Source organism: Siniperca chuatsi, linkage group LG24 (assembly GCF_020085105.1).
Source record: "Siniperca chuatsi isolate FFG_IHB_CAS linkage group LG24, ASM2008510v1, whole genome shotgun sequence".
Lineage (NCBI taxonomy): Eukaryota > Metazoa > Chordata > Actinopteri > Centrarchiformes > Sinipercidae > Siniperca > Siniperca chuatsi.
The window spans coordinates 12,585,437-12,607,000 of NC_058065.1; the positions used below are offsets into that span (position 1 = coordinate 12,585,437).

At 39.7% G+C, this 21,564-nt stretch overlaps 2 protein-coding genes across 3 annotated transcripts in view; one reads left to right on the forward strand and one right to left on the reverse strand.

The window, feature by feature from the left end:
- Positions 1-13,017, reverse strand: part of LOC122871849 (gamma-aminobutyric acid receptor subunit beta-3-like) — a 65,536-nt gene extending 52,519 nt beyond the window's left edge. The window contains exon 1 of one of the 2 annotated variants that reach the window (XM_044187313.1): positions 12,288-13,017. In XM_044187313.1, the coding sequence (XP_044043248.1) occupies positions 12,288-12,439 (152 nt within the window). In that variant the 5' untranslated portion in view covers positions 12,440-13,017. The remainder of the gene's footprint in view (positions 1-12,287) is intronic. The other variant, XM_044187314.1, reaches the window with a different exon arrangement.
- LOC122871850 (gamma-aminobutyric acid receptor subunit alpha-5-like) overlaps positions 1-21,068 on the forward strand; it is a 31,742-nt gene extending 10,674 nt beyond the window's left edge. The window contains exons 7-10 of the mRNA XM_044187318.1: positions 7,919-8,062; positions 14,047-14,199; positions 14,444-14,655; positions 16,351-21,068. Coding sequence (XP_044043253.1) covers positions 7,919-8,062; positions 14,047-14,199; positions 14,444-14,655; positions 16,351-16,650 — 809 coding nt within the window. The 3' untranslated portion in view covers positions 16,651-21,068. The remainder of the gene's footprint in view (positions 1-7,918; positions 8,063-14,046; positions 14,200-14,443; positions 14,656-16,350) is intronic.
- The last annotated feature ends 496 nt before the right edge of the window (positions 21,069-21,564 follow it).

Consider the following 21,564-nt stretch of genomic DNA (forward strand, 5'->3'; position numbering starts at 1 on the left):
TTAGAGAACAATTAGGAATCATTTTAGACAATGTTGGGTAATTGATAGAATGCTGCAGCAGAGAGTCAGTCATTACCTACTGGGGAATGCTGAGTTTGCTCTCTACATTAAATTCATGACTGTCAAGTTCACTTTTTAAGCAAGACCATGTAACTTTTACTGAACAGCGGCCACAAGTGACAATTATGGTATAATGTGAAATGCTAACCTAGTGTTTATCATTTAGCTTAAATGCAAAGCTTTTGTAACAGCAGCACAAGTGAAGTAAAGTCAGTATTCGTGCTAACGTTAGCCACCATAAGCTACTGGTCATACCAGACCATGTAAGCCTGTAGCAGCAAAACCCCTGAGTGTACTAAAGTCAGCAATGGTGTGTTTTATTGCTTATGAATTCAACTTATGTAGTTATAATATGAATAGAAAGAGGAAGTGCTATTATTACACTGTGTTGCTCTAATGGACCTCTGATGCTGCTGATTTGAGCAACATTTTTGATGGATATTTTTGGTCTTCCCTTTCAACTACTATTTAAAAACTTTGGAAGAGGTCACTGAGAGAAGAGATTACTGCATGTTCTCCAACACTTAATTAGGCCAATGATCGGAAGGGTTTTCCCCAATGCCTTCTTAACGGGACGGCTTGCCTGTGTGTCCTACCAGTGAGGACATGAGGACCTGCGTGGCCCTAGGGGTATTTAAAGACAGATCTGGCCAAATGCCACACCTTGGCAGCCTCTTGGGCTAAAAGGATGAGGCTCTTATCCCCCAGATTTCTGTGAGACGCAGTCCACACACACTCACTATATAAGAGAAGCACATTTGACCGCAATCCAATTACAGTGAGCTGCTGGGCCTTCCCAAGGCAAACTCTAACCTAATCGCCCCAGGTGCAATGCCCTGCAGGTGAGAGGTGTAAGTGTATAATAGGAATAATGTGCTGATGGCAACACTGCATTTTTACATGGTGAAGTGCCCTAGTAAGGAGAATATCTTTCCTTTCATTGTCTCTTGTAGCGCTGAGACTAACTGTGACCTCTCTGTCTGACCTCCTGATTTAGCCTTTGTCCTCAGGTGGCATAACGCCGTACATACTAAACCTCCACATTACACTGCAGCAAATGTGCTGGACCTGAACATGATAATATAGTTAAACCTGCACACCAAAAAGAAATAAAAAAGACTACAATCCCTTTTCTTAAAGTAAACAAAATGGCCGAAGTGCCTGACACAAACCTTATTTTAGTCCAGTAATCTGTGACAACACTAAACAGTATCCACTGTTTACTATTGTCATCAGTGGGGGATGAAAGGAGACAACATCCGGTATAATGAAAAATGGGCAGAATTAATCCCCCATGTAAAAAAAAAACGCCACCAAATCTCTCCACCCCCTCCTCCTTTTTTCAGAATGTCATGATTTGATATTTCAGGGCTGCCCTGCAAAGGCAGAAAGCAGTGACTACAAAAGCAGTGAAGTTGGCCAGCAAACTGAGTAACAGTTAAAAAGGTTATAATGTCTTCTTTTTAGGCTGACTATTTTACCCCAGCAACTATTGCCCTAGAACCTATACCTAAAATATTATTATTATTATTAAATATTACACTCTGCAGTATTTACCAATGAAACATGTTTTTTTCCAGTTTTCTTGTCCATTTTCACAAGTTTTTTTTTAAAGAAAGTTATCTTTATTATTTTATAGTCAGTAGGCTATAATTAAATGTATCTCTGTTTTGCTAGGTGTCTGTCCATCTATGATTAATACTGAAATGTATGTAATGAATTAATTTACAATTTAATATATTTCAACATGTGATTGAAAGGTAACTTAACCACACCAAATCGCATGAATTCCATTAGAGTTGAAGCTGAGATTTTAGTTACTGCTACTGTGCTATGCTAACATTAGTTACCTTTAGCAGGAGTTTAGCTGGGATTTTTTTCCTGATTGGTTTTACTACCACATTTAGTTTTGTGGAATAACAAACTGAAAGAGTTACCAAGATATCAGTTTTTCAAAATGGAGATTTTCAATTTTCATATTATATTTTCAGATAATAGCTACAGGAAAAATCAGTAGCATTAGCTAAGGTTAACTGTGGCTAGCTCACCAGCTAGCTTTCACTTGATAGCTCTGTAACAGCAGTTTCAAGGTTACCAAGCCAGAGTGTAGTTAAAAAATTTTATACAGTCAAAAAGACACCAAAATTCCAGTCTTGACTAAATTTTGACCAAATATGTAGTTATTGCATTTTGGCATTGTCAGACGGAGTTATAATCACAGTCCTGGGCCACTTTTATGAAGGTCATAATAACCTTTAAGTGAGCATTCATGCACCCATCTTCTGTAGCTTCTTGTGTCCACCCATTGGTGACAGAGTAGTGATAAATTAAAGCAATTAAAGCACGAGATCCTGCTCTAAAGTTAGTTCAGGTGAAGGTCAACTAATCCCTTATTTTGTCCTACAGTACCTGTATCCTAATTAAGCTGCTGGCCTTCAGCCATACAGCTCTCAAATAATAGTAGAGCAATACTCTATGGCAGGGCTATTCAGTTACAAATTCAATTGGGCCAGATTTTAAAACCAGGAAATGTAGATGGGCCAGACATTTTCAGCAGCCTATTTAAAACCTTTTTTTGTTTTGTTTTTGGTAATGACAAATTTTAAACAAATGCAAATGAACGTAATAAAAAATAGCAGGCATTTGGAGATGGTGGTAAAATAAACAAATACTTGGAAATGGAAGTTAAAAGTGCTGCACTTTCTTATTTTACCAGACATCTTTGGGAGTTGAGGTGAACCACAACGTGCAGTGACTCACCAATTCGCAGAGCCACAGTAGTGAGCGTTGGAATTATTGGGGCATCAGACACAAATACTGTAAAACTATGATGAACAGTCTGGAAAAACATGACAACTATGACAATCACATCAAATCTGCATCAGTAAAAGGCCACAGGGTGAAACCAACTTATAGGCCTACAGAAGATGAAGAACAGTTGCTAAAGAAAATTCTCTGAAATTACCACATGATTACCATAATCTACAGCTCTGTGACAAAAAAAGACTAGTCATTTGCAAAGCTGGTGTTTATGGCGAGGCGGATGTTTAGAAACTGCTTGTTCTCCGAATCAGTGCATAAAGATGCAGATGATTCTGTGAGGTACACAAAACCTGGACATCTGAGCAGTGAGAAAACAAAAACAAAAAAATATGATCTAATGAGTCATCTCTCAGCCTGTCTTGCCTTCAACCCACGATGATGAACATATGTAGTAGTGAATCATTTTATGATTGCTTCTCCTTCTCAGAGCCTTTCATATTCTGAAAGATATGAATGTCTGAATTACTCTTCTGAATAAACTTTCATGAACAGCAGAAAGAAGTCTGACTCCTCCTGTGATCCCAGTCACCAGATCTGAACATCAATGAATCTTCAGGATAAGGATTTCCTCTTTAACAACAGTCTAACATCAGTTCAGGACTTAGAGGATCAAAGAGAGGACTGAAGCTGTTCTAAAGCCAAAGGATGGCCCAAATCCTCGTTGGATACTTCATGTACACAAACTCTGAATGTGTCTCCCGTCTGCAGATAGAGTTGGCTGTCTCAAAACTGTCTTTACCACAAAAATAACAGCATTGGTTCAACAACCTTTGTTTGTACTTTCCTGACAAGTGACTTTTTGTGTAATTGACTGTTTTCTAAACCCCACCCCATTAGTTGCTGTTGCTACGCCTGTCAAGCTTTCTGCTCTCCCTCAGCACATATGCAGTTTACAATAATAACGGTGGCAGATTTACCTCTCAGAATTCTTTGTAATTCTTCAAACAATCGATCCTTGATTTTAGACCTTAGACAAAAAACCTTGAGGAAGGACTGGGCGATATATCAAATATATTCGATATATTCAAATGTTAATTAATGCGTGATATAGCAGATGACCATATCTTCATGTTCGAGTTTTCAGTGTTTCCGCTGGGCGCCGCTGACATTATGTTACTCAGTCAAAAGTGTGTAGATAAGCTCAGGTTGCAGTATAATCGTTAGTGAAAGGCTGTGTGTTGTGTTTACTAGCACAGAAAATAAATTAAAAGTCCCCGTTACTACAGCGTCTTCTGCTCTTCGCAGCAGTTGGTCCAGACTGTGAACAGCTAGCTAGTTAACAGCTAACATTATGATTGGGAAGAGAAAACGCATTCAATCATCTGATCGCTCTGTATACTCTACCTGCGGTTCCAGCTCCGCAGCTCCAAAACGTATTTGGGAGACCTCCAGTTTTAGGATATTTTAATTGACTTTAGCCTGATTCTAAGCAGCTAAGTAGCTAGCTGTTCACAGTCTTGAGCAACTCCGCTACGAAGAGTACAAGAAGACGCCATAGCACCGTTACATAAACAGGGACTTTTTATTTACTTTCTGTGGCAGCAAACACAACACACAGCCGTCCACTAACTATTATACTGCGACCTGAGCTCATCTGCACACTTTATGGCTGACTAAAGTAACGTAAGGGAAAGGCTCACTTTCACAACAACACCGCTGGTTACCCACAAGGCTACCTTCCTTAAAGGGGGAGGCTAGGCTGGTAATGCAGATGCAGTTGTGGGTGTGCTAACCAGAGGTGGAAGAAGTATTTAGGTCCATTACTTAAGCAAAAGTACTAATACCAACCCCACTGTGAAAATACTCCACTACAAGTAAAAGTTCTGCAAGTACTCATTGTGCGGTAAAATGGTCCCTGTCAGTGTTTTACTATTATATATGATGTTTCTGGATTAATATTACTGCTGCATTAATGTCTATGTTGCATTTTACTGCTGTAGATGTTTAAGGTTGAGCTATAATTCTAGCTGGTAATTGTCGATTTTACCAGCTCAAATGACAACTGTCGTTACGGATTTGATCGGTTGTAGCTAGTTAGCTAATTATGCTAACATTGGCTCTGGCTGACCTTTTAATTTTTACACTTGACTCGTTTTAAAATGACAATGGTATTAAATATACCATCATGTTATCATGCTAAAATATTGAGGCTAAAGCTACATGTCCAAAGTAAAATGTCAGCATCCACACCATTCAATGATCCATGTAGAAGACATGGAAATAAAGAAACAGCATTGTTCTTGTGTTTCAGTTCAGAGCTAGTTAGGCCTAATATTATAAGTATGATAGGGAAAAATGTAAGATCAGACTGTTATTTCGTTCTAGCCCTGTTTGTCCTGCTAGCTTACATAGATGTTTGTATTTTCAAACAGTATGATTCACTTTTAATGTTACAAGAGAGAGAGCTTTTAGGCTGAGGACTAACCGATTTGTTTGAGGAACATAATGCTATCTTGATGAACATTGCTGGGGTTCCCCAAATTCCATAAAGAGCAGGACAGAGCTGTTACGTTAGCCTAAACTCTGATATAGTAGCATCCAGGACCAGCTTTCACACAGTGGGGAAATACTACTGTATGTACTAGTTGTGAACAGGGCTTTTTTTTAACATAACCTGTAACCCCACAAACTAATGTAACTTAGTAAAGTGCTCATTGACCTTGTAAAACTCATACTACTGTAGGTAGTAAGCTAGTTAGCCAGACATGCTAACGTTTGCTGCCTCTGTTGCAGCAAATAAACATACTGTTTGATTAATTCCTTACACTTTTGCTTTGCTTGATGGCCGCGGTTCACGTTCCATCTTGTACCCACAGTCAACACTGGTTTCTTTTAACTATTCTAACTATATTTAACTATCCTTTTAACTTTCCTAACCTTAACAAAGTATTTTTAGTTGCCTAAACCTAACCAAACCATAGCCACAGAGGTGACAGGTTAAAAAAAAAAAAAAAAAGCTCATTAATGTCACATTTTGGATTACACTGACAAGCAACCTATTTTGTTGTTTAGATATGAGGACTTGTTGGTTTTCTATTTCAGCACATCAGTATTCCGTTTTTTTTTCCTTCACATTTGTTTGTTCAGCTCTAATTACATACTGATATAATCTGATTAGGAACCAACCCTGTGATAATATAGGGCTGATATTGATATGTATGACACACTGAATATTAATTTGTAACTCGTGTTTACGAAAAACACATTTTGGTTTGTGAAATCCTCTGCATTTATTTCCTTGAATATTTCAGACATCTTAACTCAGTGTCTAGAGCTACTGTATAGTAAGTGATGAGTTTGGTTGAGTTGTAGCTCCCCTCGCCTCACACACAACACGGGAGCAGCAAAGCATTAAGCGTGAACTGTTGAAAAGTTGGCACAGGTGCACCGTCTTGCCTGCCAAAGTCTTTAGCTCTTCCTTTGCGTAATGAAATTCACCAATAATCCCTTATTTCAATCTAACTATCCTCCAATTAAGGTCCTGGCCTTTGGCCTGACAGTGCCCAAATTTAAACACTACATACATTTTACACCAGTATCCTGCTGCCAAGTGAGCACCCAGAAGGCTCAAGTTCAAGATGTTATCTGCTGGACAGAAATAAACAATGCCAACCCCATTACACAAGGCCAAGTCAAGCGATGAATTAGTGTTTGTGACAATCTCCAAAATAAGTAGTAAACATTTCAATGTTTTAATACAGTTTTGGCTTGGTCTGTGTTATTTTTCATAAATATTTAATGCACATAGTTGTACATTAACACCTTCACACCTCCAGAAATTTCCAGGTGACAAAAATACATTTGGCTGCACAAAATTCCCTGTGCATGTCCTCTTCTTCAACATGATTCTTCCAGATATTGGGCTGGATGACAGTGAACCATGCTTTTAAAAGTTTTTAATAGCTTTTAATTATTTTTCTTTTTTAAAACTCCTAAAAGCAGTGCTTGTCATGGCAGAAGACATTGTTGCCATTTTCTATTCCCAGAATTTAATTGTAGCCTTTAGAAAACATCAAAATAAAAAATAAATATGAAATGAAATTGAGCGTCTACTGTAAGTGGGCTGAGGCAGCCTTCCTCGCATTATTTTCCTCTCAGCAGATAATTTCTTATACCAATTTCCCCCTCAGCCTGTCTGTTTTCAAATCCTAACATGTTTTTAAGATCTTCCTCAATATTTTTCCAATCTTATGTAAGTTGACATTATCAAAAATAGCTTTTAGTGTGTGCTGCTTCCCCGCTCGCATCCTCGAAGGTTGTTATTTTGTGTGCCAATTATTTTCAAAACCTTGATACAAGGCTGGTTTGGAAACAGGTGACAGTAATCACAATCAACAGTGAATAAATTACATAAATTATCATCTTTTCTAATAAGTAGTGCACTAGGATTGAATGTCAAGCTGAACTGTGACATATAAAGACGACAAATGTGCCATTCCAAATCTAAACAATTCAGACAGATGTATCCTTCTCTCCATGCGAGTTCCAATTTTTGTCTTTCCATATTTTAGCCCAGATGGGGCAGATGATGGATCGATGTCCAGTGTTTGTGCAGGATTCAACATGAATAAATGAAATAGCAGGAGAAGCTTCAGAGTTTGTGCTCTGTTTTTCATCACAAGTGTGATGCAACACATTATGGTTAATCTGACTCGGTCTGGTTCCTGTTGACAGGGGAGCTCACCTCTGACCCAGAAGTGTGGTTTAAACAAAAATACACTCAAATATCCGCCCACACACACACACACACACACACACACACATAAACAGGCAAGCAAAATTCTGTTTTTGGCCTTAAGCCTGCAGTCTAATCAAAAAGTGCTAGACAGACTTTGCACCAGCACTCAAATACACACACAAGCACATGGGCAAATAATATGAGCGATGACAGGGTTGAAACTAAATGTAATATGTTACTACATCTACTGTGGATAAAACAAAAGTTGTTTTTGGATGTTGGTATATTAAAAATAAACACATTAAATTCTATATTCACAAGCTAATGTCAAGTAATTTTTCTCTTTCTCTCTCTCAGATGCCTATCCGGTGTCAGAGGTGGTCTACACTTGGACTCAGGGAGCAGCTAAGTCTGTGGTGGTGGCAGAGGACGGCTCCAGACTCAACCAGTACCATCTTATTGGGCAAACTGCCGGAAAAGAGGACATACACACAAGCAGAGGTGTGTGTGTTTGTGAGCGTATGTCTGTAGATAAAGAACATACTTGAATGTACAAAAAATAAAATAGAAATACACATATATAACTAATATAACTAAATGCTACTGTAATAGTGTTATTGAATAGTAGTAGTTAAGTAGCACTGTACGTGTAGGAGGATTAGTAGAATAAGTTGTTATTAATACAAGTAGCAGGGGTAGTACAACTTAATCCCAAATGATGGAAATCTTTTTTTTGTTAAATTGTATTATTTTTCCTTCTTCTTTATAAATCTTCTCAGTTCACATCATTATTAAACAGCATTTTCATTCAGTGTCCACTTTTACTCTTCACCCTAAAGGAGTCATATATAAGCAAGCTAACGTTAGCTTTGTTAAGATAGCTAGTTCGTTTGGCTACACAACACCTACACCAGGCAGTTAGTGGGTGTAAATATTTAACAACTAATTTCTATTTAAGACAATCCGTATAAATTTAGTGCTGTGTGACTCTCCACTTAGTAAACACTAAGTTTAAACTTGAGAAAAGCTGGTGCCATCGGCTCCTGTGTCATAGACATCCATTGTTGTCCAAAAACTACTAGTGAATCGCATCGTTGCACTGGGTGACATGTTTCTTCAGTCCCCAACAAATACACTATATACTCCTGTTTGAGGGACCGATGTATTGCCTTGTCTGACTGCCACAGACAAGGTAGAGAAGTAGGAAAAGAATGAGCGGCTAATAGCATTGTTGGTGTAGGCCTTTTATGGGGTTAGTTGACATCAAGAGAGCAGATATAGAATAATGGCTTACCCTTTGACCTTAATACATTATGTAATGTAAAATGTTAAAAAGATCTAAAGCACTGGGACCACATTGCATTTTTAAAAAGTTTGTTTTTGCTCTGACTCACTCATCAGATCACTTTCAGCGTATCATCCCTTAGTCATCTTACTAACAACATTTTCAGCAAGTAATGGGTTCACATGTCAAAGATTCCTGTTCATTTAAAAAAAGGCTGACTCAGCTACTGCACAACAGAGCCCTGTTTGTTGTTTAAAAACTTTTTACAACCCATCATTTTTTAGTTAAATGAAGAAACCTCAGATCCAGACACTGCCATCTCTATAGTGCAACAATTTTATCCTCACTTTACTTATCCACTCATACAGTTACCCTTTCTCTTCACCTTTCTTTTGCACCTTTTTCATAAGTACATTCATACTGTATGTGATGCATGATAATTGTAATACCAAATAACATGATGTAACTAATTCTAGATTAGAAAAGATAAACGCTGCGAGGAGAGATGGACGTCCGAGGCAGAGAGTAAATGTGGGAAACATTTTCAGGAGATCAGAGTCAATGAGTGGAGGCTAGTGGAGGAGAGTAGCCTATCCCTCACACAACCAGCTGTCTACAGGCCCGGACAGCCCTGTCAAACAACACTTATCCCGGCATGAGCCCATGCGCGGGCACATACACCCACACAAACACACACACATAGAGCTAGAGAGACCTGAGACCTAGGGTTAATCTCCCTCATCCAACCACCCATCAGCTTTTGCATAAGAAGATGACATCACAGATCAGTGAGGGATTGGTTGGTTGGCTGTCCCTGAGTGTATCTGTGTGTTTGTGGGTATGTGCTCTTGTACATTTATCTTCGTGAGTACCAAATGTCCTCACAATAATGGTTAAAAAAAAACTACAACGTGAGAACATTTTGATGGCACGCACACTGACCGGGTTAGTTCTAGGTAATATCTGAGCTATGGGTTAGGTTTAGGGTTAGTATTAAGGTGAAACATTACATCAGGTTGATTTTATGGGTTGTGATTAGAGGCGTTTCATTTTGAAGTTGAGCATAATGGAAATAGTTTGCCTTGAAATTTAAGTAAGGTCCTCACAAAGATAGAAAAAAAAGTCTGTGTGTCTGTTTGTATGTTAGGATTGGACAGCCTCGCTCTGACACGTGGGGGGGCGTTGAAACGCATCTACTTAATACTCTTATGTAAAACGGAACTGTAATACACTTCCCTCCAGTTTCTAGTAGAATCATTATTAAAAGTGTGGATTTCCCCTCTTTTATTATTTATTTGCGGGCTACAACTTCAACCTTGCCTTTGCTGGCTGCCTCAGTGGTTTAAGCCACGGGTTAAAAGATTTGTTGGTTGAGGGAAAAGTGTGCCCCTACAACACTGACAAAAATGTTGAACAAAATCAGGGTTGTATCAAGTAGTCTTGTGGGAAATTCATCCAGAAAATACTGTAAATTAAAGCTGCCCTGTGGAGGGTTTTTTTGTAAACAAAGTTATGTTTACATTCAGTGCTACTCCATAAAATGCATTGTGTGCATCCTTAAGGCCTGACAAACCTCTTCTTCATAAAGCACTTGCAAAGGCAATTCTTTTGTATATTTTAAATCATGCATGCTAGCTAGCCATGTTTGCTAGCTAGCTAATATCATCGATTTGTTGTCAAATTAAGCTGTCAAATTATGCCACATTGTCAGCATCATTCTACCAGTTCTGGCCTCCTGTGACTTTGTTTATTGACACCAAGTACTTCTTCCTTCTCATCAGGCAAAGACTAGGCATAAACAACCATTTTAACCTGTGTAGAAATACATAATTTAATTTGATAAGTTTCAACATTTAATCAATAGTTAAGTTCATTTTATATATATGTCTGACAGTTTACTTGACATAACCTTGTTTGCCCCTAAACATTATCTGTAATTTCCATTTAGCTGAAGGACTAAAGGCAGTAAATCATCATTCATGCAGCTCAAAGCTTCTGTCTGGAAACCGTCCAAATCAGTGGTGGAGATTGCTGATGAGTTTGAGCTCAGGGGTCACATTCAGTCCAGTGGGTTAATTTACTTTCTGCATGTGTTTGACTCTCTTTCACAGACCAAATATGACACTTTCAGATGTCCTGATGGCATATCACCACCTTGGAATCACAGATGTGAAAACAGATTCCAATTTTGTCTTTATGTGCCTACATATAATTCACAAACAGAAGCCATTTTTACAACTTTAGCAACAACTTCTCACAGTTCTTTGTATTGCATAGTGCTGCAATATACTTGATATTTTAGTGTGTACTGACGAGCCTGTATAGAGTTCTGTCACTCAAAAAATGTAACAAGTTTCAAGAAGGTCTGACAATTAGAAGACATGTTCCCTAGAAGTCAACCATGGCTGGACTGCCTTGGTCCAACATGGCACCGCATCATTAAAAATGGTGACGATAAAAGATGTATATTAAGGGCAATAAATAGGTGCAAAATAGGTGCCATTGCTGTGAAGGTGTGCAGATTTCTCTTTGCTCTGATAAAATGCGAGAGCTGGCGAGCTGTCAACTGGAGTTAACCATTGTCTCCCTGCTTGATTAAAAGAAGTCTGACAGTCGCCTGCTGTTTTACTGGGTCTAGACAAAGTAATGAAGCACTTGTTAACCTTGAAATTCAAAACAGCAGTCAATTAATGATTGCCTGGCCTTTCTTTTGTTGTTACTCTCAGCAGTAACGGTTTGGCTGCATGGCCTCAATGAAAACAAAATTGAGACTTCTCAGTTTTAAGTCAGTCAAAAAAGCTTGAGGTTATGTATGCATATATATGGAAAATCTGAATGGTGACAATGGACATCCTTGCCTCCTTCCACGGATCAAATTTGTTTTACTTAAACTCGGCCTTGTCAACTACTGGATGTAGCCTTTAGCTATGAGGTTTTCAGAGGATTGCGTCCACATAATTTGCCATCATTTCTAACTGTTTTTCATACTTTAATCTTAACTCTTAACCCTGGGTTTTCCAATCATTCAAACTCTTACATTTACAGGATATGGTAGCTGTTGAAATTATCTTTAGCATTTGACATTGGTTGATAATGAACATAAATCTTGAAACCTCATGTACGGAGGTCCATAGCTCAAAACATTGCATGAATGTGATGTTGTGAGCCTTTAATTAGCACATCTTAGACAACACTCCCATTTGAGGACATGAAGTTTTCCTTTAAAGACTTGACATCTTTATGACTTCTTCCATCTCAGACAGCAGTATCTTTCCTAAAATAACTCCCAGACTCTAAAAGTAGATAAGACGTACCATAGCAACAGTTCTATCTATAGTTTGTAGGGACATGTAGGGCTTGAAAAGAATAGTATGATTTGGAATATTTTAGCTAATTTCCACAACATAATGAAAAGGCAAAAACCGCTGGTTTCCTACTCACCAGTTGACCAGCATGGCAGCGTTGTTCCCCGCAATAAAAGGAAGTTCCGCTTGGACGTTGCGAAATACAAATCCGTGGGAGGAAAGCAATAAGATCCACCAGAGGAACATGTTCCTCCTCATTCCTCTGCCCCCAGTCCTGTCGGGATCCATGCATCAATGGCAAAGGTGACCCTGGGGTGTCCCAGGTCGGCGGCGCCTGGATGTGTCCGGATGCTTCCGACAGCAGTAGAAGTTGACGGGGTAGTTGTGAGCCAGACGGCCTGGAGTCATGAGGGCGTCAGAGGGCCCAGGTGATGGGGTCGCAGTAAGAACTTACTGTGCTAGGGATCTCCTGATCTAGGCATGGCCGAGGCGGTGACGTTGATAAGTGTGGTATGGAGTGGTTGTTTGCCTTCAGCACGGAGCGCCTGCAAACTAAACAAATTTACCTCACTTTCAGGCTGCTGTCAGTTGATTGGATGCCCGCAGTGCATTTTCTGAATTGTTTCTTCTTCCCTTCGCACGCCAGCCAGTCCCATCAAGAATGTTTGATCATTATTCCACAAAGAGCTGTCCAACAACAAAAAAACTACAACATAAAAGATAGAAAATGTCCATACAGTTAGCCCCCCCTCCATCCCACCTGTGATTAGCAACAGTGAGTGTCCCTCTCTGTGGCTTACAGTGTGTGATGAGGTGTGTGTGTGCTGGCTGTCAGCAGTTAGAAATCATGCTTCATGTGTGTTTCAGAGTGTGTATGTGTGCGTGTCGGTGCCCCTGGATTGGCAGGGCGGAGTGGGCGGAGTGGGCGGAGTGGGCGGAGTGGGCGGTGCTTACAACACTGTGAGGATCCCAGGACAGGAAGCCTTCACACACACACACACACACACTCACACTCCCTGTCTCTCTCACTCACGGCAGGATGCAGATTGTAACCAGGGATTAGGGAGGTTCAAAAATCCGATTTTGCCCTGAGAAAGCCTCGTGTATTTCTGTGTGTGTGTGTGTGTGTGTGAGGGAGAGTGAGAGAGAGAGAGCTTGTGTACATGTGCCCTAGTGTGTGGAATATAGTCATTGGGTTTTTCATAGTTTACCAGCGCCTACAGTCGCAAACTGCTGCTGGTGAGAGGATTTTTTAAAGCCTCTTCAGTTGTTTAACTGAATATTGTGCCCCCTCTCTTTCTATCTCTCTGGCTACACTTTCTCTGTCTCTGGATTTACCTCCAACTATCATCGCCCCATTGTCGAATCCCAGACACTAGCCACATAATAATCTATTGTTATGTCCTCACAATAATTAACGCCGCTTGCTCTCATTTTTCAGTTTAATAATGGATTTGAAGTCAGGTTCATTTTTGCCGTTACGTTCAACTGAATATGAAATGTTCTCTTTATCCCAGCTTAATTTTTTAACTGTTCCACCTCTGCTGCTTTCCATTCTGCAGTTTCCACCACTTACATCACACTGCAATAACAGGAAGGAGGAGAGATACGTATTGAGATTGAGCACCATCGGGGCAATTTTAGATGCTGTCAAGTTTTTGGTCATAAAAAGTAATTTAGACAGGAATGATTATCTTGACCTATGTGGTAACACCTGTGGTGCTGTAAGGAGGTCAAATCACACATTAATAATTCCACTGTGTGCAAACAATATTTACCCTGGTGTGGTTCAGCTTAAAGCAGATATCGCTTTCATTAAGAGACATCTAACCACTCGCCTTATTTATTGTCCCTATCTAACTTTATATCCTTTTTATTTCTTTCTTTCCCTTCAGGACAGTACACAGTGATGATGGCCCACTTCTACCTGAAGAGGAAGATTGGATATTTTGTCATTCAGACGTATATGCCCTGTTTCATGACTGTAATCCTGTCCCAGGTGTCATTTTGGTTAAACAGAGAATCAGTTCCTGCAAGGACTGTTTTTGGTGAGTGAAGCCACTTATTTACTCATTTCCTTTTTTTTTTTTTTATCTGGGTAATATTCCTGTCATGCACATTCACACAAGGGAGAATAATAAAAATTGGCCACTGAGCAGCAGCACTGCAGTAGCTGGCAGTTAAGAGTTATTAAAGCGCCCACTTTTGTTGAGTGAGGGGAGACTGTTACTCGTTTCCAGCCGCCCTGTAAAAACTCAATTTAAACTTGTCACGGCCTTTGTTTGCACCCAGGGGTGACCACTGTGCTGACCATGACCACCCTCAGCATCAGCGCCAGGAACTCGCTCCCTAAAGTGGCCTACGCTACAGCCATGGATTGGTTTATTGCCGTCTGCTACGCTTTCGTCTTTTCTGCCCTCATCGAGTTCGCCACAGTGAACTACTTCACCAAGAGGAGCTGGGCCTGGGATGGCAAGAAGGCTCTGGAAGCACAGCACCCTAAGGTAGACCTTGTGATCACTAAATTACATATTTAGGTACACCTTAAGATACTACACGTAAACTTGGTGGTAACTGTGCCATGCTGTCTACTTTAAAGGACTATATCACTGGTTTCACATGTTGTCCCATAAACTCATCAACAAGAAATCACAAATACTTTACATCACTGATTTTCTACCTTCCAGGCAGCCTGGTTTCATAACATATGAAAATCAACTTGCAGAGATGTTAAGCATGCGTAAAATACGTCATAATTTACAGTGAATCATTTCATCAACATCTTTTTTTTTTGTCAGTTACATAATCATTGCATGGTAATGCCACTGTATGCAGGGATCATTTTGAAAGCTTTCCTTGGTGGTGGGTTTAAAGATGCTCTGACATAATGATTTGAGATTGCCTAAAGGCAGTGTATTCATGAGCTATGTTATCAGAAAGTCAAACCTAGAAAAAAAACACAAATCAAGTGTGGAAGTTGTGAAAAGAATGATGTGAATTTAGTAACTCCTTGTATTTAAAAGGTTTGTGTTTTGCAGATGAGTCTAAAATCTCAGGTGCTGTAAATCCATGAACATGGTGTAGAAAATGGGCTAAATCATGCAAAAGCACTAGTATGATCCTTTAAACACCTTAAAGGAAATAATTTGACATTTTAACTTTTATTCACTTTGTTGTTGAGTGTTATATGAGAAGATCGTTACCACTCTCATGTGTGTATGCTAACTATGAAGCCAGGAGTTAGCATAAAGACTGGAAGCAGAGGGAAACAACTAGATGGGTTCTGTCCAAAGGTAAAAAAAAACTACCAGCACCTCTAGAGTTAGGAGACAGCTAGCTTAGCTTAGCTTAGCATAAAGAGGCAGAGGGAAACAGCTGGCCAGCCTCTGTCCAAAGGTAAAAAAAAATAAAATACACCTACCTGCACCTCTAGTGCTAGGGGACATTAGCTTAGCTTAGCATAAAGACTAGAGACTGAGAGAAACAGCTAGCCGGGCTCTGTCCAAAGGTAAAACAAATAGGCCAGCCTCACTAATTAACAGTAGGTAGGCAGATTTTGTTGCCATTGGACAAAGCCAGGCTATCTGTTTCCCCGTTTCCAGTCTTTATGCTAAGCTAAGCTAATTGTCTCCTGGCTCTAGCTAAGTAGTTAGTGTACAGATATGAGAGTGGTATCAATCTTTTTGTCTAACTTTCAGCAAGAGGGCAAATAAATGTATTTCCCAAAACGTCCAACTGTTTCTGTAAGGAACCACTTTAGCATCCATGTATAACATTAAGGTGGTATTCCCAAATGACAAATAAGTAATTGCACTGAAAACTAAGGATTTTTATAATACACATAAATTGCATCATGAGTGATTAGGATATTGATATCACTTCACAACATTGATTATTATGCAAGTTGCTTGAATATTACCAGAGATGCCCAGGAAAACTGTCATGCATCTGTTAGCAGCTTTGCTAAAACATATACCTGCATATTGCATTCATCATAAATAAAAATCAAACTGCTACCTGAGTGAAGTTCAATTACACAGCACTCCTGCATTTTACTAGAATGTTTTGCCAGAAATGTTTCACTTCTGTAAAATCACTAATCATTCCCTCAGGCCACCTCAGGCCAAATAGCAGAGCAAACGGCATCTGTACAGGGTTTAAAACTAATTCACTGCTGCATGTAATCTGTCGCGCTGTAGAAACGGGACCCCATGGTGCTGTCAAAGAAGCCCAACAACGTTTCCTCGGTAGGAGTCAACTACACTCCCAACCTCACCAAGGACGTGTCCATCTCCACGATCTCCAACACGACGTCGGTGCAGCTCCGGCCCTCTGAGACCAAGATGGTGGACCCTAAGAAAACCTACAACAGCGTCAGCAAGATCGACAAGATGTCGCGGATAGTGTTTCCCGTCCTCTTTGGGACCTTCAACCTCGTCTACTGGGCCACATACCTTAACAGAGAACCGGTGGTGAAAGGAGTGGTGACCTCAACGTAATCTTTCTCTTTTTTTCCTGTTTTTACTGAGATGGAGAGTTTGTGTAAGGGAGGAAGTTTGAGCCTAATATGAGAGTGGGTGGACTAAAAGGAAAGGGGTTGTTGTAAGGTGTCTGCCCTAGACATAAAAAATAAAAAACAAATATCTGCGCTTGAAGAACAAAAACAAACTATACTCAACTATCTAATTCAAGCACTTTGAATGGATGCAAGGCTGCAACAGAATCCCTTTCCTGTTTTTCATGGCTGCTTGATCACAAAGAAACTGCTTCTAAGACTACTGTATGTTGACGAGAGATCGGGTGCTTTGCTTTTTCTCATCTATCCTGCTGCAGTTTGCATGATGCTCTCCTCAAAAGGAAATCATGGACTCCTCTTTGTCTTGAATACCGACCATGTATATGTCAATGACTGCTTAAAATATGGGAGCACACTTCATCAATACTAGTTGAGGAAGGGTTTTAAATTAAACTAACGTAGGCATTTTGAGCAATTTTGACAAAATTTAAAACGCTTCATATTCTTATCATGGAGGCTTGAAATGCACTGAGCTTATGTTATGGGGGGAAAAAACCCTGCAATATAACATGCATTTGAATGTGAAAAATTACCTAATTCCACACTTTGTGGAAGAAACATCTCTTAAGATTAATGCTGCAAGTGCATTAATAATTTAGTTTTATGTCTCTTTAAAAAAAAAAAAAAAGTTGCCATTTTTTCCCCTCTCATTGCAGTGGGTGCTTGTGTGTCTCTTTGTACATCTTTACTTGAAGATTCAAGTAAAGATGTACTGCTGCAGGCCTGGTTTCCCAAAAGCATCGGCAGTCGGGAGTCTCAATGGAAAATGATGAGGGGAAAAAAAATTGAATGCTACCTGGTGGTGACTAAAAGATGTATTCTGAATATTATCATTGCAGGGGTTTCTGAATTTTTAAATGAAGAAACACTTCTTCTTTAATAAAAAATTTAAAAGTTGTCATTTAGGGCGTCTTGCCAACAAGAATATTAGAAAAACATCTTTGGCCCACTTACACTGGGTGACTGGACAGCTGTGGATGATGTGTTCAGGACAAATTTAGGATTGGATATATGTTCTTTAACTGAATTTTTAGCCTGGGTCACTCAGCTAGGAAACTAATATTCACAGCTGAGAGACCAGTGCTCGAAACGCAGTGTGTCACATACAAATCAGCACAGTGATGCTGAGAGTTTGGAGATGACCAGGGGGAAAAACCCCTATTTAGGCAAGCATCAACACCACCAGCTGCAGGGGCCGCTTTCACAAAGACAGACTATGACTATGGCTTCAGAAAGACGTCTAAATTAAAGTCTTTACTAACTTAAGTAGGACTGATTTGCCATTTGTCTTTATTTTTGTGAAACTGTCTAATTTGCATTAGACTAATCTAAGAGCAAAATTAAGAGTAAGCCTAACAGAGCAGTCTAAAATATCTTTGTGAAATCAGCCCCAGGTCTGCTGATCCTGACCTCTGACCTCCCTATGTGGGGAAATAGAAAGAAAAGAGAACAGCAGTCAGTGAAGTATCATTATTACATTATTTTTGTGCATTCTGGTATAACTGTATCAGATAAATTGCTCATTTATAATAGACAAAAAATTCCCCAAGAGGTGAACAAACGCCAGCAAACTTACTGTAAAGGCCTGCTCTCAGCAGAAAGTGGCACAGTGAAATGATGTGGCTCTGGAGACTTGGTGACTTACAGGTCTGGTTGGTGAACTACTGGAGCTGGAGAGCTAACTGCTCACATGCTAGCACTTGTCAGTCACAATAGCTGAGCTTCTCCTATTTTCTCTGTACTGTGCCGTTTACATTTTGTTCTCCCGATTGAGTTTTATTGAAGAGGGGGGGGGGAAGCTCTCCTAACTTGCTAGTTGTCAGTTAGCAAGCTTGTTAGCTCGGTTGCTAACGGCCAATAAGTTCACACATTTTAATCAAAAGACATATTTGTACCATTGACTCCTGTATCATAACAGTCTGCAGGCCATGTCGCTTTTATGGAGCAGTGCATACTCCAACAGAAAAGGTTAAATAAAAGTAACACACGTTATGATAGTATCCTCCATTTTGGACTCTCCAGCTCTCTGTCCTCTCAAAGGTCAGCATAGTCAGTGGACAAATTTGTGGAACTTGACGTAAAAGATTAGCACTGATTTACTTCACCCCCGAAAGTAAATCCCCTTTCAGCGGAATGAAATGATTTCGCTGCAGATGTTTAAATGATGGTGTGACCAGGCCTTTAAGCTGCAAAGATTTTGGGAAGTTAGGCCCAGTCTCATAAGGGAATCATGTAAATAAACTTTCAGTTTTCAACTTGAAACAGAAAAGACAATGTTGAGATTTTCACGTTTGAGTCTTAAGCCCATAGAAGAAAAAAATGCCAAAGTCTAATGTTGACTTTCAATTTATTAAGAGTATGTTTTTGTCTGATAACTTTTTCTTAAGGTTTGTGTGTACATGGGTAAGATTATTTTCCTCTTGTTGCTTGTAGAAGAGCTTACATCTTTGAACTGAATCAGATTTTTATTTATTCATTTCTACACTGACATAATTAAACTGGAAGCAATGAGCACACGTTGTGGCATTTTGGCTCGAGCGCACCATAGCACAGCGTGTTGGACTGTGGTGAGACTTACTCAGGAACAAAAGGACTCCTGCTCCCAGCAGAAGAGTTGCCTCAGAGTCACTGTGTCTTCAATTTCATGGACTTTAAACAGTGTAGTTCACTCTGTCACCTGCTGCTGGGAGCATTGTCCCTGATAACTTATTGCCGCTGACTAGATGTTGATACAATGGCTTGGTGAAAAACCATATAAATAAAGATGACATCAGCTGCTACTGTACCTGCTTTGCTTTGTGAAATTGGGACCTACAGTAAATATCTTCATGATATCAGCTTAAAATTCTTTCCAAAGCACTTTTATTTCGACTTTTTGTGCCATGATATCCTATAGTGTTTTTGTGCTGGTTTGGGTTGATGTTGAATCTGCATTTTATGTAAATCTAACGTGTTGCTATCTGTGAAATGCTCGGTGGGTGTCTATCAGCAAAGCTAAGACTGTGTTTCAGTGCTTGTTAAAGCACAGCAGCGGTGTAAAAGGAAGTCCAATGAAATGCAGCTGAAATGCGATCTATACATCTGTCAGTCGGGGGTCGCCATGGCAGCAAGACCAGATGAACAGACCAGACATCCCTTTCCCCGGTAACAACCTCTAACCTCTGTATCTGTTCCTCCACTCCATGTTTGTTTCTGCTGCTTTTACAGATTATCAAGAAACATATGTGAGAGCACATCTTCCTTTTGTTTCTAATTACGCCTGCAGTAGCTGGGTCCTTCACAAAGTTCGGGATCATTTGTTTGTTCTGAACTGCTTCAGTGCTGCTTTATTTGAGCTGGTCAAGCCTTATTTTGAGTTATGTTACCAAAGGAAATGAAACTGTAATAAGCATTTTGGTCCCTAATCATGTAAGTGTATTTAGCCTCCATTATTCTCTCTATGGAGGGCAATGTCAGTCTGCCAGTCGGTAAATTCAAGACTCATGTAAATCCAAATACACATAACCTCATAACATCTCATAATTGTTATTGCCCCCACATGTAGAGAGACATGCAGACTGAGGCTACTGTGTGTAAAACATTGCCCCCCCACCCATGAACAGTGCTGAAAAAACTGACCCATTGACTACATCTTTCTTGAGCGCCCCTATCTATCCACCCACCCATCCGTCCATCCATCCATGTAACCATCCCTCTCTTCTCTTTTGCCCCTCCCTCCTTCCTTCAGCCACTGTGACAGACTCATCTGCCATACATCTGTTAGAAAAGGGATTTAGTTCCGCTTAAGTTACTTTCACCCATTCAGGGGGGCCCCTTACAGCAAAGCGCTTCACTCCAATTTAAGCCCCGACTGGCCCAGCCGATGACAAATGCTTGTTTTTCTGTCTGCAGTGTCTGGACAGCTGTGGCTGGTGCGTGTTAGGGACAAATTTAGGATTGATTATATGTACTTTATCCAAAGCTAGCTCACGGGCTGTGAAGCAGACTGAAGTTTTGAACTTGGGTCTCTCAACTGGGGAATGTAATGCACATGCAGCAGTCAGCTTAAGGAGACTTACGAGACACGATAGCAACAGTTGTTAATCCCAGGAAGGCTATAGACAGCCACGACACATGCATGACGTTTCTCTTGTTTTTGAGCCTCAATAAAGAACTTTAATTTTTTTTTTTTTTTGGAGGAAACATTAAACTGAGACCTTTGCCTAAATTTTGCAAAAATGCAGCAAAGCCATTGTAGCTATAGCTGGGCTTAAAGTATTTGTGTTATTCATTCTTTGTTTTATGTACTGTATTTGTTTTATGTATTATACTTCAAATGATCAAATAAAAAGGATGAACAAAGATGGCATTCAGAAATGATTATTAAACACGGAGCAAAGCTACTGTATATTATAGAATCGCTTTGCATAAAAATGTTACACGTGGCTTCATTTAATCTTGATTATAGCTGCTAATACAAGAGCGGAGTCTGACTGCAGTTCTTAGTTGTATCAATTTGAGTCCATATTGATATTTCATTCTTTATGACAACTGTGTGATGCACGCAGCGTCTGTGTGCTCCAATTCCAGTGATCACACATCTGGAAAAAATCTTTTTCTCCATCCATCTCTGCTTCTGTGAACGCACCACTGTCATTACTTTCTCCAGAAAACACTAATGTAACAAATCAGCTTCAGTTACAGTGCTGCCAATCCCTATTTCCCATGTCACTTAGAGTGGCATTATCTAAGACTGTGGTTATTTTCATCGCTGTGTTTGATGAACAATGAGTGAGCAGCTTTTTATAGATGGGAGTACTTTCACTTCTTAGATTTTAGTGAGCAAACAGACAACAAG